The sequence below is a fragment of the Toxotes jaculatrix genome, chromosome 13 (assembly GCF_017976425.1).
Source record: "Toxotes jaculatrix isolate fToxJac2 chromosome 13, fToxJac2.pri, whole genome shotgun sequence".
Classification (NCBI taxonomy): Eukaryota; Metazoa; Chordata; class Actinopteri; family Toxotidae; genus Toxotes; species Toxotes jaculatrix.
The window spans coordinates 6,725,834-6,741,882 of record NC_054406.1 but is presented as its reverse complement, the minus strand read 5'-3'; the positions used below and the strand labels follow the sequence as shown (position 1 = coordinate 6,741,882).

Below are 16,049 nucleotides of genomic sequence, written 5' to 3'. Positions count from 1 at the left end.
ATCACACTCGTGGTTTATTCCTGCTGCTTTTACTCAGCTTATGTGGAGGATTTATAGCAGCTTTACAGACATGGATGCACACTTTTTGCTGTAGCAAGAACATAGACAACACACAAAAACTCAACAACACGCCAAAAGAATGATTTCTTACAGTCTCCTTTTCCTTCCTTTGTTCTTGGAGCCTCTCTCACTCTCTTCCTCTGTCTTCCCATCCACACACACCCACAAATACACACACATCAATAGTCCATTAGGAGTGTGTAGCTTTCATTACCTCCAGCTTGGCCCTAAGACAGCCTTCATAGTGGAGTACAGCAGCACAGCGCTGGCCAGGATTGCAGTATATATAGAGAGAAGTCTAGTAATTGCCAGCTCTCTCTTCTCTCTATCCTGTGCGTCAGGTGGAAAGTATGAATCTGTGGTATCTGGGGACCACCCCTGCTGTGCTGCACTGCATCTCTCTACAACTGTCTGTCCCCCCACTAGGCACAAGTAATAGGGGGAAAACAGAGAGCTTAAAGGCCTCAGAGAGTCCAACAACTGCCACTCTAACAATACACACCACCATGGGAATAAAAAAAAAAAAAATTAGGCAGCCCACACTAACTGCGGAGAGAGGCACCTAAGGATATACTCTTCCTAGAAATCTCACTTTTCATGTCTTGCTTGCTACACAGTAGTAAGTGCTGTTACTTTAGTACGCCTTCTCTCTTGAAGAGGATTATTTTGTTTATTCTGTTCCACCTTCTAGCACACGGCTTGGTCAGGGAACAAAATGTTTGAGAGGTCCTAAAACATTTTAAAATTCTGCAAAAGTTCAAACAAAAGCTAACTCCCACATAAACATGTAATTTAACAGAACTGAATAATAATAATAAAAAAAAAAGTTATTGGGCAAGTATTGCTTCACAAATAAAAGGCAGTCCCTAGAAGACAACTGATCAGAATCAAACACTTGTAACACGTGCTTGCAGGATTAGTTATTTGTGTATCAGCTCTTGGAAAGCATTGCTTTCACAAGCTACACTGATGATACTGACTGTTTCAGTACCTGTAATGGTTAGATCTGAGTTCAGTGTAGATGCCTTTGTCCAATATTGATATGTTAACATTTTATTTAATGTTGGTTTGGAGCCTTTTTTCACCCCATTACAATTTCACCCACAGTTTTGTCTATTTTAATGTTAACTAAATGTTTTTAGTTAGTCCATTTTTGCCTTTACTAATATTGTTCACAGGGCACCCATTCAAAAAGAGTGAACCACACTCATTGGGCCATCCTGTGTAAATTGGCTGAATAAATGAATGAATGGAAAATTAATTCAAGAGGTCAAACACGAAGCAAATATGGCCATTATGAAATGGATTACGTAAACTTTGGTGTTTCTTTCAGTAAAACACGACTCTGAAATGTGGGATGTGGAGTGAGTGTTTAAGAGTCAGTGCTTACAACTGCAATGTGATAATAATATGACAACAATAATAAGACAATCAAATTATTATTATTAATTTTTTAAGGTACAAAACTGTCATTAGGATCTGTAAATAATAGGCAAAAACACCATCCTGCACTCTTTTCTTTTCAGTTTTATTTCATTCATCAAAAGTTGTATTATACTACAAAAAGTGTTGTTGCTTACAGGCAAAATAAACAAAGATGACTTATTTTCCTTATGTCCTTATTAATCATAGCTACAGTATAGAGTATATAATAGTGATTTTCAGTGCTTGGCATTTAACCACCCTAAGCATTTGTAAAGCTGTTGTCTTAATGGTCTCTTTGCTGCAGGAGTCTTCCAGATAGCAGTGCTGTAGTTATGATAATACCACCGCTAGGTTTTCCCATTCACCAACCCCTGTCCTGATCTTCTTACACATAGACACACAGATTTATGAATTACCTTGAGCTAGCCATATCTCTCTTTTAGCCCTAGATGTAATCTTGCCACAGATGCATCCAGATCAATTTTTCAGGATGTCTTATTTGTGGAGCGAGCAGCAGTGCTCGGCGCAGTGGCGGGGTGTGAGGGGGGGGATGCAGTGAGGGTGTATCCAATTTCAGGCTGCAAAGCAAATGGCCTTGGAGATCAAGGATTATACAGCAGATTTCTAAGTCGGGCTGATATTGATTCACTCTGCCCCTAGTGAACTCTAGGTTGTACCTTCTCCATGTAAGCTTTTAAATGTTGCTGCCCTAACGGCCCGCCACCATCAGTATCGCCCCCCTGATCTATAAATTTGGCCTTTTGTTTTTCTCGATAGCACTAGATATTCCATGGACGAGTAATTCAGTGGAAGGTCTGTGCTGTTTATTTTGTTCAGGTTAAGGTGTCATTTTATTCACAGGGTTAGAGCTGGTTTGGTTGAATATGTTAAAAGATCAGAATTAGCTTCCCTTAGGGCTTCCAAAGAGGAAAAATACTGCAAGCTGTTTAAACAACAGTGTTTCAGAGATTTTGGCAACTTATTGTGTTTTATTGTTATGCACATTCTGGCAGGCAAAGAGCTAGGATAGCAGGATCTCACATAATATGCACAGTGTCATGCATACATTAGAAAGACAATACCTCTATACTTTATGTTGTTTGAGTCATTTTTTTTTTTATATTTTGTAACTGTCTTTTTTATATCTGCTCATAAGGATAATTGTCAGATATTTACTCTTTTGTTGCTGTTCTGGCAGTCCTCATCACAGTAAATTTGCTTTCTGAGAGCCTCGCTACAGCTGGTACAGATGAATGTCTGACCACCCAGATGCTGAATTTTTCCATACAAGCTTTACGTTTGAAATTCAGATCATTTATAGCTCTGTGCAGCAAAAGCATTAATCACAAGAGTCTGCATCAGCTCTAATACGTTTTGATGTGCTGTCCCACACTGAGCAGCACTCTTGGCACCCCTCTGTGACTTCATGGTCTCCAGCTCCTTCGCCAGTCTGAGGCACAGAATTAAAAGTTTGTTGTCCTGCCATTTAGCCATCTGTTCTGCAACTTCCGCTTCTCTCCACTGTTTTCTTTCCCTCCATCACACTTTCTTTCACACCCTTTCTCTCTCTCTCTCTCTCTTTTTGACTCACGCATAGATGCACACATTGTAAACCAGAGAACACTGTACAGCCACAGGTTTCAAGTTCAGTAATTGCTTTTGGAAAAGCTGAGAAAAGGGAAAGAGCACTGCTTCAAAGTCTAATTATTTAACACCCCCTTTCCAAAAAAAAAGAAAGACCGTAGTAAAGACAGGCAAAGGGGGTTGAGATGGGTGTTGGGATCTGGTTAACTCATCAAATAGGCTCATTATGGGGTAAAATCAACAGCGGAGAGTGTTAGATGTGTGCTAGCGAGGGGAGAGCGTGTCCAAATCCCCTCAGTTCGCACAGCCATTACAAACAAGAGTGGATTAGCCAGCAGCCCCCTGCTGGGACAGTGAATGGATGAGAATGGGAAAGATGAGGGAGGCCACTCCTCTCCAGCATTATCTAAATAACAGGCTGGGGAATTCAATAAGTACCGGCTTCATCAGACCTCATCAGCTCCCCCAATTAAGCTGCACATCATGGCGGCTGGCGGGCTGGTTGCCGCTGGTGACAGATGAGAGCCGGCGTGGCGACGTGCTTGCCTCTGCAGCAGTGCTGTGTGCTGCCTCACATTCCTGACATTGAATGTGTGTGTGTGTGTGTGTGTGTGTGTGTGTGTCCAGGACAGGTGCATTGCTTTGGAGGAGAATCATGTGTGCTGATGAACATCATCAGTTTAACAACAGTATTTGTGTTGTTTCTGCCTGCTAATTTACGGACCACACTGACGCTCAGGCCCACTCACACTGAACGTCTTCTGTCCTGCGCTGATGAGTCTCGAAAGCCGGCCTCAACTTGAAGTAAGGAGGAGTTACCTTCACCACGCTGCTGCTTGTGAACCCTAGTGATATCGATGTTGTGTGTCAATATCTCTCCCCTCCCACATTACCACCCTGTGTTTCCCCCAAGGGTCAGGACATGTGGAGAAAAAACATGGCTCTCCCACATCGATTGGGGCCCATTAACACAGACTGAGAAAAACAAAGCCTTTCATCACGTCTGAGATGTTTAGGCAAGGACTTACTCAAAGTTGTTCTCTACAGGTCGACCTTTCGTTCTACTTATCGCTCTGATATCACTCTCTCAAGGGGACGGAGGGGCATAGCTACTGAAGCTAATTTAAATAATGAAGAACTTGCTTGTGTGTGTATTTTTCTAAAGATGTATGTGCTACCAAACCACATTCTTTGTTTTGTTTTCCTTTTAAACATTGGGAGGGTTGAGGGGGAAATGGTAAAGCACTGATTCCAGGAAGGAAGTGGGGTCAGATTTTGGCCAGGAATTGTTTTGTTTCAAGGAGTGAAACATCTAATCACCATACAGATGATTATTTTTATGGCCTTCCTCCCTTGACAATATACATATACATGGCATACAACTTAATTCTGTACAAATAATATGGTGCACTTCTCAGTATATTTGATCATTATTTATTCATTTAATTCTTAGTCTGACCTTCACATTAAAATCAAAAACAATTTCACAAATGTCAGTACTGTTGAGTGAATTGTTGAATATTGTAAAATCTATTTAATTAAGCCAGCAGATGTTGCAGTTTCCTTGGAAGACAGTAGATATATTCAGTGAGCTCAAAGCAGATGCCACTTTGTTGTCAGCAACTTTTTTCGAAAGACAGAGGAAAATTAGTGTCAACGCTGCTTGAGAACAAAGAGAATACCTATGAAATTAATAAATTATGAGCCTTGGGAATGTCTGATGCACTGTTTGAAGCTCAGAAGAGGTCTGCCTGACAAAGCGCAGACGAAGGGGTTAGCCAACTAAATTTGGACCTAATTCTGGCTTTTTAGTCTTATGAGACTGGCTACACCGCTAATCTTAAATTACTCAGCAGGTTCATAAGCACATCTGTATCTTCTCATGTTATCAGAAGAGATTACCATAAGAATATAAAGATTAAGTGAAGGAGAGAGGATCGTCATTTCTGATCAAGTCATTCACAAGCTTCCTGACAAAGGTTGTCTAATGATAACAAAGCTCTGAATAAATGTACATTGACAAATGGACACTGTGCAGGAGGTTACACTTGTCTGTCTCATAAAGGTGTGAGACTCTATCAACAGACTTTATCAAGAACACACATCACTAACTGCTAAAATTAACTTCTCCTACTTCATTCCTGAAGGCAGAAGAAGACAAAAAGTCAAAAAGACTAAATGTGACACAGCTAGAAACCCACAGCCTCTTTTGGTTCAGTAAAGGTAATTATATTACTGAAATGAAACCAGATAGAGGAATCTGTTGGCAGTAACACTTTTAATATATTATGTCCAACAGCGACACTTAGATAATTTAGGTTCGTAGCAAGAAACCAAAAAAGCAACGACAGTGTCTTAAAATAGCTGAAGACCATGAGAAAACAAAGTAAAAGAGAAGAAGGATCCAATTGAGAGCAAAAAGATTTTTAAGAGGAAGAATGGCAGAAAAATAGTGCAGACCTTAATGTGCTGATTGTGTATATACGTCTATGAGTGTGCATGTGTGTAAGAGTGTATATGTGTTGGGTGTGTGTGTGCATATGTGTGTGTGCATGGCTGCTCTTTTGAAAGGGAACGAGCAAAGAGAGCTGCACCTGCAGCTTCTATCAACCAGTGGAAAGCTCCTTTCAGCACAGCTTTAATTACAGTCTCTGCAGCTCTGCTTGGCTCAGACAGACTGGTCTCCACGCAGCCAACCAAATCCTCTCACACATAGCTGCCTCCCTCTGCCACAGAGTCACCTGATCCCTAATCAGCCACGGTGCCACTCTTCATCGATCCCCAATCAGTTACAGTAAAGGGTACGCTATGGAACCCCCGTCGCACACCCCCCCTCCGCCCCTTCCCCCCTTATTAGTCGGGTGCCCTGCTTTCATTGATCATAAATCAACGTCAGTGGCAGCATTGATCGTCAATCACCCCCAGTGACATTATTGATCTGACTGGTCCCTCAGCTATAGGCCTGCCCTCAGCTCTCAGCCCTCAGCCCTCGGCCCACATTGCAGCCTGGCTGTGGTGTATTGATCCCCCTCAGATACAGTATTGAGGGTTCTATATTGATAATTCATTTATTGTGTTGTAATTTCATTTTCTTTTCTGTCCATACCGTTGTTACTGGAAGCCCCTACGGTGGAAACCTAGTTAACAGACACACAGCCTTTTGTATGCTTCCCCATGCTACTCTAACTGAGATGGCCCTTCTTGTATTTGCAGTTTGAAGCATCTTTTCCGCTTCTCTTCAAATGCCATTGTCAATTTTCAGGCAATGAGAGCCTAAAAGTTAAATAACCCTGCTTATAAAAAGAAAATCATACATCTGAATCCTTGGACCATCTGGGAAATTATGTGAGGCAAGGTACCATTTAGCAAGACATCTAACATCCAGTTTTCCTTTTGAGTTTCATGCTTGCCAACAACAGAGGACGGTCTGTAATGTGCCTTTTGTGTGAATTTGTGTAACTCTATGAATGTCAAGCAGTGCGGTGCTGAGAAATACCATGCGCGCTCAGCAAAACCTCGCCTTGATAAATAAACCTAAATAATTTTGCTGTAACATTATGTGGAAGCTGTATAAAGCTGACTAAGAGGCTAAAATATATATTCAAGCTCGAATGCTTGAGATAAATAATGAAGCCTTCACAATAAACTGAATTCACGCTCATAGAACATAGAGCACACTGCATTGTCTAAGGTGCACTTGCAGAGCTCAAAACTGATTTATTCTGATTCTGATACAGTGTCATATATACCAAGAAATACTTGCTGCAGGTCTGGCGGATGGGCAGTTCTGTTGAATTACAAAGCACCCATCTGTATGATTCATCTCTATAGATGGGAGGTTTCACGGGTCACTGGAGGCGTTGGCAGTGTTATAATACTCTGCTAACAGGGACAGAGCTAGCTTCGCTGTCTGCCCACACAGGCAGTGACACAGACAGTGGCAGCACAAGTCAACCCCCACAGGCAAAGTACAGCAACAGCTGCTCTTAAGTCCCTCCGCCACAGTCAAAACTGTTTGCCATGAAAAGAGAGCTCCACAGGCCAGAACCAATGAAGACTTACTTGTTATTTATTCCATAAAAACAGTCATTCTTAGGTTAGTTTAATTTTCAGTGGATTATATCTAATGAAAGAGCCTGTCTTTATTTCAACACAAATTCAGTGTGGATTAAATGTGACCTCAGAATTACTAACCACCCTCTGAAAAAAAACAGGGTTGAGACCAAGATTCTCAGTTATCCAGGTCATAAAATATATATGCTGTAAGTTCTTAAAGATGCTTGCTTAATCAGTTCAGTGGTGAAGAAGTGATGAAGTACTTTGGATGAGAATTATTACATCTTCAAACCCAAACAACAAGTTCCATTTGGCTCACTACTCACAGATCCATCTGTGACGTACTGACTCGCCTGTCGCCCATTGTGGTGTTTTCTTAGCTGGGATCTTATTTCGAATCCATTCCACAAATAGTGTTTTCAATCTCATACTTTGCTCTTACAATTTTGCAACAACCACAGTGCGGACACTTGTACTGTAATTGCCACCCTGGCCAGCTGTGTAAAGCAACCGCTGATACTGAGACCTTCTGCAGCAACAAAGATGTTGGCAGCGTGGAGCAGCATGTGTGGCTTTAACATTAGAAACATCTGCCACCGCCACTTTAAAATTGCAACTGCTTACAGGAACCAGTAACACTCAACTATACCATTTGGAATGAATGTGGTGAGGACTGCCTGCTTGTATAAATGTTATTTTAATATATGGATGCAGGATTGTGAGCCGTTCCTTAGAGTTGGCAAACACACCTACGCTAACTTCTACTCTCTCACACACCTCTGTCTAGCCTGTTGTTTTTAGTTTTTTGTTTACTCACCATGGCAACCTTAGCATTGGGAATGGCAAGTGGAATTAGCTGATTAAGCTAAAATGAAGTTCTCGTTTAACTGGTACCTCAGAGCTTGTCTCACAGGAGCTGGCTAACGGCTGGAAACCCACTGCCAGGACTCAAAGGCACAATCATATTCACCCATATTTCCAGCTGCTAAAATAATTTCAACTCCTTATTCATGCTGAATGTTCTTCACGTTAGATCATTTCACGTGGATGTCTGCATGTTCCTAGACGAATACTTCGACACAAAAACATGCACACATCGCTTTTGTAAGTGTTCCCATTCCCATAAGGGGGTCTCAGTAAATTGTAGTTTTTCTGCAGCGTTATAGACTCACTGGGTGCCAGACACACATGGAGCTCATCTCATCCATCAGCTTTGTTTATTTGTCTGAATCTGGTCTGGGATCAGTGTCTGCTCAGTGGTGCATGAAGAGACAGACAGTGAGAGAGATAGATAGATAGATAGATAGATAGATAGATAGATAGATAGATAGATAGACAGATAGATAGATAGATAGATAGATAGATAGATAGATAGATAGATAGATAGAAAACAAGCAAGAAAGAAATGGGGGGTAGGCAGACAGGAGATAACCATGACAGAGAGAAATGCAATTGGATGGAGAGAGTGAGAGATGGATTAGCATGTCAGAGACTCCCTACATAACATTACTCTTGTTAAGTGCGCAATAGCTCATCGATCAGGCTTCTACCTCCCGCATCTAGGGCTCTTCCCTCCACTTCCCTTCCCGTAATCCATAATATCATCTCAGGCCTGAACCGCCTGGCGTGCTGCAGGAGCCCTCTATGGGAAAGTCTGAGCAGGGGCTGATCAATAGCCATAGAGCATGTGTAGCGAATGCAGGGTGAGAAGCAACGCATTGTTGACATCCTTCTCCCTATACTCATCTCTCTCACTCTTCTATACAGTATGGATCAGAAGGTGGAAAACTGGACTGTGCCTGTCACTTCTACCCTCAGCGAATCTCTCTCCCCTCTGCCTCTGTCTGTCACTGTCTCCTCGTTTCTTTTTGTCTCTCTGTGGCACCGTATCTGTCTTTCTATCTATCTCGCTCTCCTTCTCCTCTTTGTCTCACTCTCTGCCGTGCTCTCCTCTCAGCGCCCGCTCCATTTATCGGGCCGTGTCATTGAGCCATGTGTGCCGTCCCTGTCAGCAAAACGGCTGGCAGACTGTCTTCATTTCCATGCTGAAGTATGCAAGGCCAGCGTGGCAGTTGTGAGAGCTATCGACTGGGATCCGTCAAAACCCTCCCCGTAGGGAAGCTGCCGCTGCCTGCCTTCCTGGTTGGCGGCCATTCCGAGCTCATCCGTTTGACTCTGAAAATGGCTACATCTCTGCGATACGACTGTAGATTTGGTCTATGTCGCCTCTCATTCGTCTTGTCCACCTGTCATATGATTTTCTATTATAACTACTCCCTGTTTTTCTTCATCGTCATCTATTTCTAGAACACTGTCCCTTGTGCTCCCTTTCTTTTCCTGTATCTGTCCGTGTCTTTCCATGTCTCTCACTCTCCCCCTCCCGCTCTATTTTGCTCTCTTTCCCATAAGACACAGCCTCCTCCGTTTGGGCAGACAGGTCAAGCTGGCTGATGGGAATCAGACAGTTGTTGATCCAATTAGAGGTCCCCCCAAGCAGCATGAGAGTAGAGCAGAATTCCAATATAATACTTTACAAATATGTCCTTGCAGTAAAACACAGCGAACCATCCAAAAGACTTTTCAGAGGTGTTTAGCTCATGGAACTTCAAGAGTAACAACCTATAGGAACCTTTAACCAAAGTTGTCATTGAGAAGTGGACAGCTTCCTTTCACTGAAGCTTTTTCAGAGTGACATATTTTGGTACAAGAGGCTGAACAGTACCCTCTGTTCGCCCTCTAGGGCTTTGCACACTCTCGGAGCAAAGCAAGGCCAGCCCAGTTTGACTCCAAGCCCTTCTGAGAGGCCTCTTTTGTAACTGTCTTGATGGAGAAAAGCTGGCTGTTTCACTGAGCAAAACCTTTTACCCAGCCCCTCTACAGCTTGGGGGTATTCCTGCACTAATTTCGCCATTCAGGCCAAACAGATGTACAGTCTAATTCTGAGCAGCGGATGAATGTATGACGTACTGACACTGATGTATTATAATACATGTGCCTATTTGCATTCATGGATCAAGATGCTGTTCAGCTGGCCTTGCGAGACCATCCGGAGCGCGTAAGCTCTCTTTGTCTACAGATACCGGAAAGAAAAGGCATGGTGAGATCTGGTGTTCTCGCTTCGCTGGATGTTATTCTGCAGACAAAGAGCTGATTTGCCCCAGATGCTGGCCCATAGGAAATAACAGTAATAGTAATAATTACTTATGCATGGAGCACTAATAAGTGAAACTTGCAACAAGCTTCAGTTTAAATGGCTATTGTAATTGCACTGTCTTGTACAGAAGTACATCTGCATGCACTTACTGGTTCATTTTACTGGGTGGTAATGTGTCTATTGATGAGCAGAAAGCCATGACTATCTCTTCACAGCCAAATGCACAGTGTGGAGTACGACTGAGCCTAGGTTGTCATCAAATGAGGCTTGCAGCACAGACATCTTACTCTCGCTAAACTGTCTAGCACTGCTCTTCTTGCTGTTGTGTGTATGTGTGTGCATGAGTGCGGTTGGTCTTGGTGAGCACACTCCAAGGCACAGCACACAGGCATGTGTGTATGTCTGTGGTCACCACTCATTAACGTGTTTACCAGTTCCTACGGCAACCCACATAAAAAACAATTAGGAGTCCCCCATGGAGCACCTTGTTACTGGCAGTCGTTGACCTCTAACCAAAAACACTTTATGTCTTTTTCCCATAATTTAGGATCATTAAAGGGCAGCAAATTGGTTCATAACTGAACCATTTTTTGCAAGCGGCCCCCTACAACACATACTCTGACTGGGGCCAGTGTGAAATGTGTCGTACATGGAGTCTGTGGCCTAAAGACGCAGCATCAGCAAGCTAGTATGTACAGCCAGTGGCCTAGATTATTCTGGGCTGTGCCAGTGATGACGGTGTGTGGTGTGAGGTCTAAGAAGGGTTTTCAGACTGGCAGCAGTTGGTATTGTGTGTGTGTGTGTATGTGTCTGTGGGTGATTTCAAGGGTTATAGCACAGAAACTTTAAGGGCAGAAGGAGGGTGTGTGTCAGGGCTATAGAGGGGTGAGTGTGTTCACAGGGTGGGTGGGGTGGTGTAAGGCTGTTGATCTTGGGCTGAAGTCTTAAACAAATTGGCTAGTTCGCTGTGGGAACTGGGGATGTAGTCAGTGGGGGGAACGTCAGCGTGCTCTGTGTCAGATTCTCCAAATTTCTCCGATAGCTAATTATCTCCCAGAGTGCCAGAGGAGAGGTTTGGAAGCAGTTTTGTTGTTTTTCTGCAGCACCTCTCTCACTCTCCCTTCCCGGCTACGTTCTCCTGGGCTGACTCTGAAAAGTTTCGTCCCATAGTAGCCCCTAAAGCTACACAAGCACACTCACACGCAATGTTTTTTTTTGCATGTCTGGCCCAAAGCAGCCACATAAAGAACACACAGCCATCTTCTTATTTGCATCTCAGACACCCACTGTAAGTACAAAACAATCCTGTCCAAATGTGACTGTATTTACAGTAGTGGCATGTTAGAAAGTGGAAATGAATATAAACAAATCATTGTGTTAGCTCATTAACACCTAAATCCAATCATTCTTCTGGAAACCTCCCCTGTCATGACTTCAAATTGTTTTATTGCTGTCAATGTCTTTCTGCAGCATTTCTTTCTCCCGTGTCTTGTGACGCTGCATTATTATCAAGGCCTAAGCACCTCTTAACATCTGGGAGCAAAGATTAAAGCATCAACAGTTCTCTTGGTGGGTGTCATCTCTAGCATAGTGTGATAAAAGGTCCCATTGCTCACCTCCTGCAGGCTGCCCCGTCATCGGCCTGTGTCGTCACAGAGCGGCCGTGTCACGAGCTGCCAGGCCTGTAATGCGAATGCGTTGACAGGAGAGCTGTCGGGTCGCTTCTAAGCCACCAGGTGCAGGGCAGCAGTGGTTGAGTGTTTGGACAAGCTCACTGGCTCAGTGTGTACTGTACTGTTGCTGAACTGTATAGCCCTCCCAGGGATTGAGTGTTAGATCCTGTGTGGATTCTCACTCTGCCTCTGTTTTCCCGTTGCATCTCTCTCGGTCATTCCATTTCTTTAATCTCTTTCATGCTTCTCCTTTTCTGTTCCTTGTATTTTACTCTGTCTGTGCACGTGTTTCTTTTAGTATATCCAACTGTCTCTCTTCCCCTCATTCATCTCGTCAGTCTGCATCCAAAGAGATTCCGATCTCGCTGACGCAGACTGAGAAGGGGGACGGACGCTGTTAAGACCCCCAGATCCCCGGCCAAAAGAGCCACCCGTTTCTCACGAGAAAATCTCACTGAGGACTCCTTTTTTCTTCTCTCTGCCTTTTTTCTCTCACCTTCTTCTTTCATCGAGCCTGTCTTTCTACAGATTTTTCTCTCTCCTCACAGTATCTCATCAGGAGAGTCCTCTCCCTGAATCAGTTTTGTCTCTTTTGGTGCTCACCTGCAGCTCAAGTGTGAGAAAGTGCCCTTTGAGAAGTTATCATTATCGCAACATAGGTCATCGCAACACTTTCATCAACCTTTTATTGGCAATTATGCGTACAAAAGGCTGTTGATAGGGTGACAGCTTAGATGAGGTTGCAGTGCAGAGGGATTTTTTTTTCTTTTTTTAATTGGATTAATAACAGCCATTTCATGTCATGTTTTCCTGTTGGTTGATGATAGACATTTGTCAGCTCTGAAGTGAGGGCGCTTGTGTCAGTCCTCTGTCACTTTTGTTTATACTTTGTCAGACGTGGTTAGATTGCCCCTAGTGTTCACTCTGGGAATAGCAATATTAAATCTATGACAGCCTCTACTCAAACAACGCAGCCCAGTGAGACGCTTGCACTGATGGTTGCGGAGTGGAAAAAGGCATAAAATTTCAAATAAGGGAGAAGATGGCTGTTAAAGTAAAACACAGAGGGATTATGCGTCAGGAACAGGAACGCCTTTTAGAAACAAGCTTTGGCTGACAGAGCAGTCCTACATTACCATCTCAGAGGTATTTACAAGAGCGATTACTGTGATTATTATTTCAACAATACCCTGCAATGCTCTTTCATGGGCTGCCAGCCTGGGCCGGGGTAGGGAGGGCCTGCCAACATTGTTGGTCTGGGAATTTGTCTAAGAGCTCCATAGGAGGGTGGAGAGAAGAGAGGGAGGAGGGAGAGACAGAGGTGATATAGTAGAAGGAGAGAAACACAACACAGTTCAAAAGGGCTTCTGTCCTTCTGAGGGGTCACAGGATGCAGTCCTTCTAACATGATTTTGTCCTCTTTGCCCCTCTCTGCAGCTCCCACGGAGCCTTTGCTGTGCAAATTTGCCGACGGAGGGCAAAAGAAACGCCAGAGCCAGAGCAAGTACCCTCAGAACGGGAGGCCGTGGCACAGAGAAGGCGAGGTAAGATGTTACACCAGTGCAGATGCTATGGTCCCTTAGAGTCAAAAACATTCATTAATTTGCTCCCCTGTAACTGAAAAAACAAATTGTCAGTTGATCAAATTGTCACTGCAGCACCACTATTTTGAAATTTTCATGATCTAATATCCTGTGATTGCTATTTTGATAGATTCTGTGACGAACAAGAGCAAAATGCAATACTCGTTCATTTTTTCCACATTATTGCCACGAATACAGTAAATATGCTTTAAGAATTGGTAACTTTGAAGCCCATATGTGGCCAAAAAAATGTGAGTTAACTCAGTCAAACTCTCTCCATTCCAGTATGATGACATTTTTAATAAGGCGTTTACCTCTGAGGTAATGGTAAATCCAAGAACAGGCCCCACCCTGCTCATGAGGCCCCTAGAGAAGTTGGCTACAACATCTGGCTTTATGTAAACCATTACTGTCTGTCATTTGTATTTACTCTAAAGTATGGAGCTGTTAACAAAAAAAAAGAAAAAGAATAGAAAAATACCCCAGATATCGATCAAACTGCCCTGGATGTATAGGCGCTGTCACTTAAATTGCATCTCAAGCCAAACGCCTCACTGAGCACGTATATTCCCGCCATACATCAGAATGCTGGGAAACCTGAAATTGGATACAGTGCTATGGTAACATATTCATCAGCAACATGTGGAGACAAGGTTAAAGTCTCTGCATAGGCTAACAACCAGCTATACTGGGAAGGACACACAGAGGAGACAGGTAGAGGAGTGCTTCAGACTAGACTATATAGATGAGAGTGAATACACACACACACACACACACACACACACACACACACACACACACACACACACACACATACACACGTTCACTGAGGCTGACAGTTGTGCTGAAACTGCAATGTAGGGGAGACCAGGAGAGATGAAATGTTTGTCCTTCAGAATACACATGCTGTTTGTGTGTTTGTGTGGATGGTGGATGGTGGTCCGGAGTGTGTGTGTGTGTTTGTGTGTTTTTGTGTGTGTGTGTGTGTGTTAAGAAAATGTTGGTGGAGTACTAACTGCACAAGCCATGTGTGTATGTGTGTGTGTGTGTGTTTGTGTCTGTCCATCACATGTTCAGCAGCCCTAACACCTATAAGCCAGTGAAGCGTGTTTAACCTAAATCACATTGCTACATCCCCTTGCAGGCCCACACATTGACAGGGTCAGCTCAGTTGACTTGAAGTAAAGTCAGATGACTGTGTATGTGTGTGTGTGTGTGTGTGCGTGTGTGTGTGTGTGCGTTTGTGTGTGCTTCATCTTGAAGGTTTCAAGAGGGATAAGGGAAAAATCCTACACTGCTGAAATTGAGGAAACACCCCTTTTGTCCATTTGCTGTATTTATTCCCCACCCTTACATCCTTTGGGTTATATACAGTACACACACACACTGTTTCTAACCTGAGCTTTAAACAGCTGTGTGCCATGTCACACCAATCTCCTGTAATTTTTATTTTACAGGGAGTGTGACATCTATATACGTACTGCTTAGAAGTCATGTTGAGGAGGTCAGGGTGGGTTGTTTGCCCATACAAAGTGCAGAACTTTAAGGCTTGAGACTTACATTTGTGTCCCATATCTAACATGTTTTTGGGTTAAGGCAACAAAGACACTTGGTAAAGTTTAGGGAAAGATTGCGGTTACGGTTTAATCTTGAAAAAAGCATATGCATCCCATTTCTATCACCACTGATGTTTCTGATATTTAATCAGGACCACAATCTTTCACTAACTTTAAGCAAGTGCTTTGAGTTGCATAAATATAGACTTAAAATCCTCAATCATTCTTTAGTTGCCAGGATACTGAGGGGACAACACTAAAAGTGAACATATTGCAGGGATGGATTTCAGTTGTCATCATCAAAAAAAAAAGGAGATCAAATTACGAACTAAGTTTCAAAAAGCAGCGTTGCGCACTTATTGCATGTTCAGACAGAATTCAAACCAAATTTTAAGAGGTACCACGACCCCGTAAAAAGTCAATACAAAAACACAATTAGATGCAAATTTTTACTGCAGTGGTGCAAACTGATGCTAAGACATACTGCATGCTGTTTCTGTAAGCTGAAGCTGTTTCAACTTGAGCGAAAAATTTGCGTGTATCCCCAGGGCTTTATAAATCTGCTACATAAACGTACAGAGACGAGAGTAAAAAAAGGAGAGAGGGGGTGTGCGGCAGACAGACCTGGAGTTTCTGAGCTCAGTTAGAGGCTGAGCTGAACATAAACACACATGCACACACTCACAACAATGGTCGGTGCATCCGTTGCCAGCTAGCTTACAGCTAAAGTCTGTAGAGTCGGTATGGTCCATTGGCTATCTGGGGCGAACAAATGAAGATAAAGATGAAAATTTTCTGTGTTTTCTGTATGACCACACCTTTCAACTCAAATGCTTGAAGGCACCTATTTGTGTGTTTATCTCAGTTAAAAGTTCCTCCTGTTGTCTCAGTAAGAGAGAAATCCCTCCTCTGCCCCTCTCTTCCCCTCCATCTCTCTCTCTCTCTCTCTCTCTCTCTC

General features: G+C 43.1%; 1 protein-coding gene across 7 annotated transcripts in view; it reads left to right on the top strand.

Moving 5' to 3' along the window:
* rbms3 (RNA binding motif, single stranded interacting protein) overlaps window positions 1–16,049 on the top strand; it is a 253,831-nt gene that overhangs the window by 200,370 nt on the left and 37,412 nt on the right. For all 7 annotated transcript variants that reach the window (XM_041052649.1, XM_041052648.1, XM_041052647.1 and 4 more), the window contains one exon: window positions 13,390–13,496. In XM_041052649.1, the coding sequence (XP_040908583.1) occupies window positions 13,390–13,496 (107 nt within the window). The remainder of the gene's footprint in view (window positions 1–13,389; window positions 13,497–16,049) is intronic.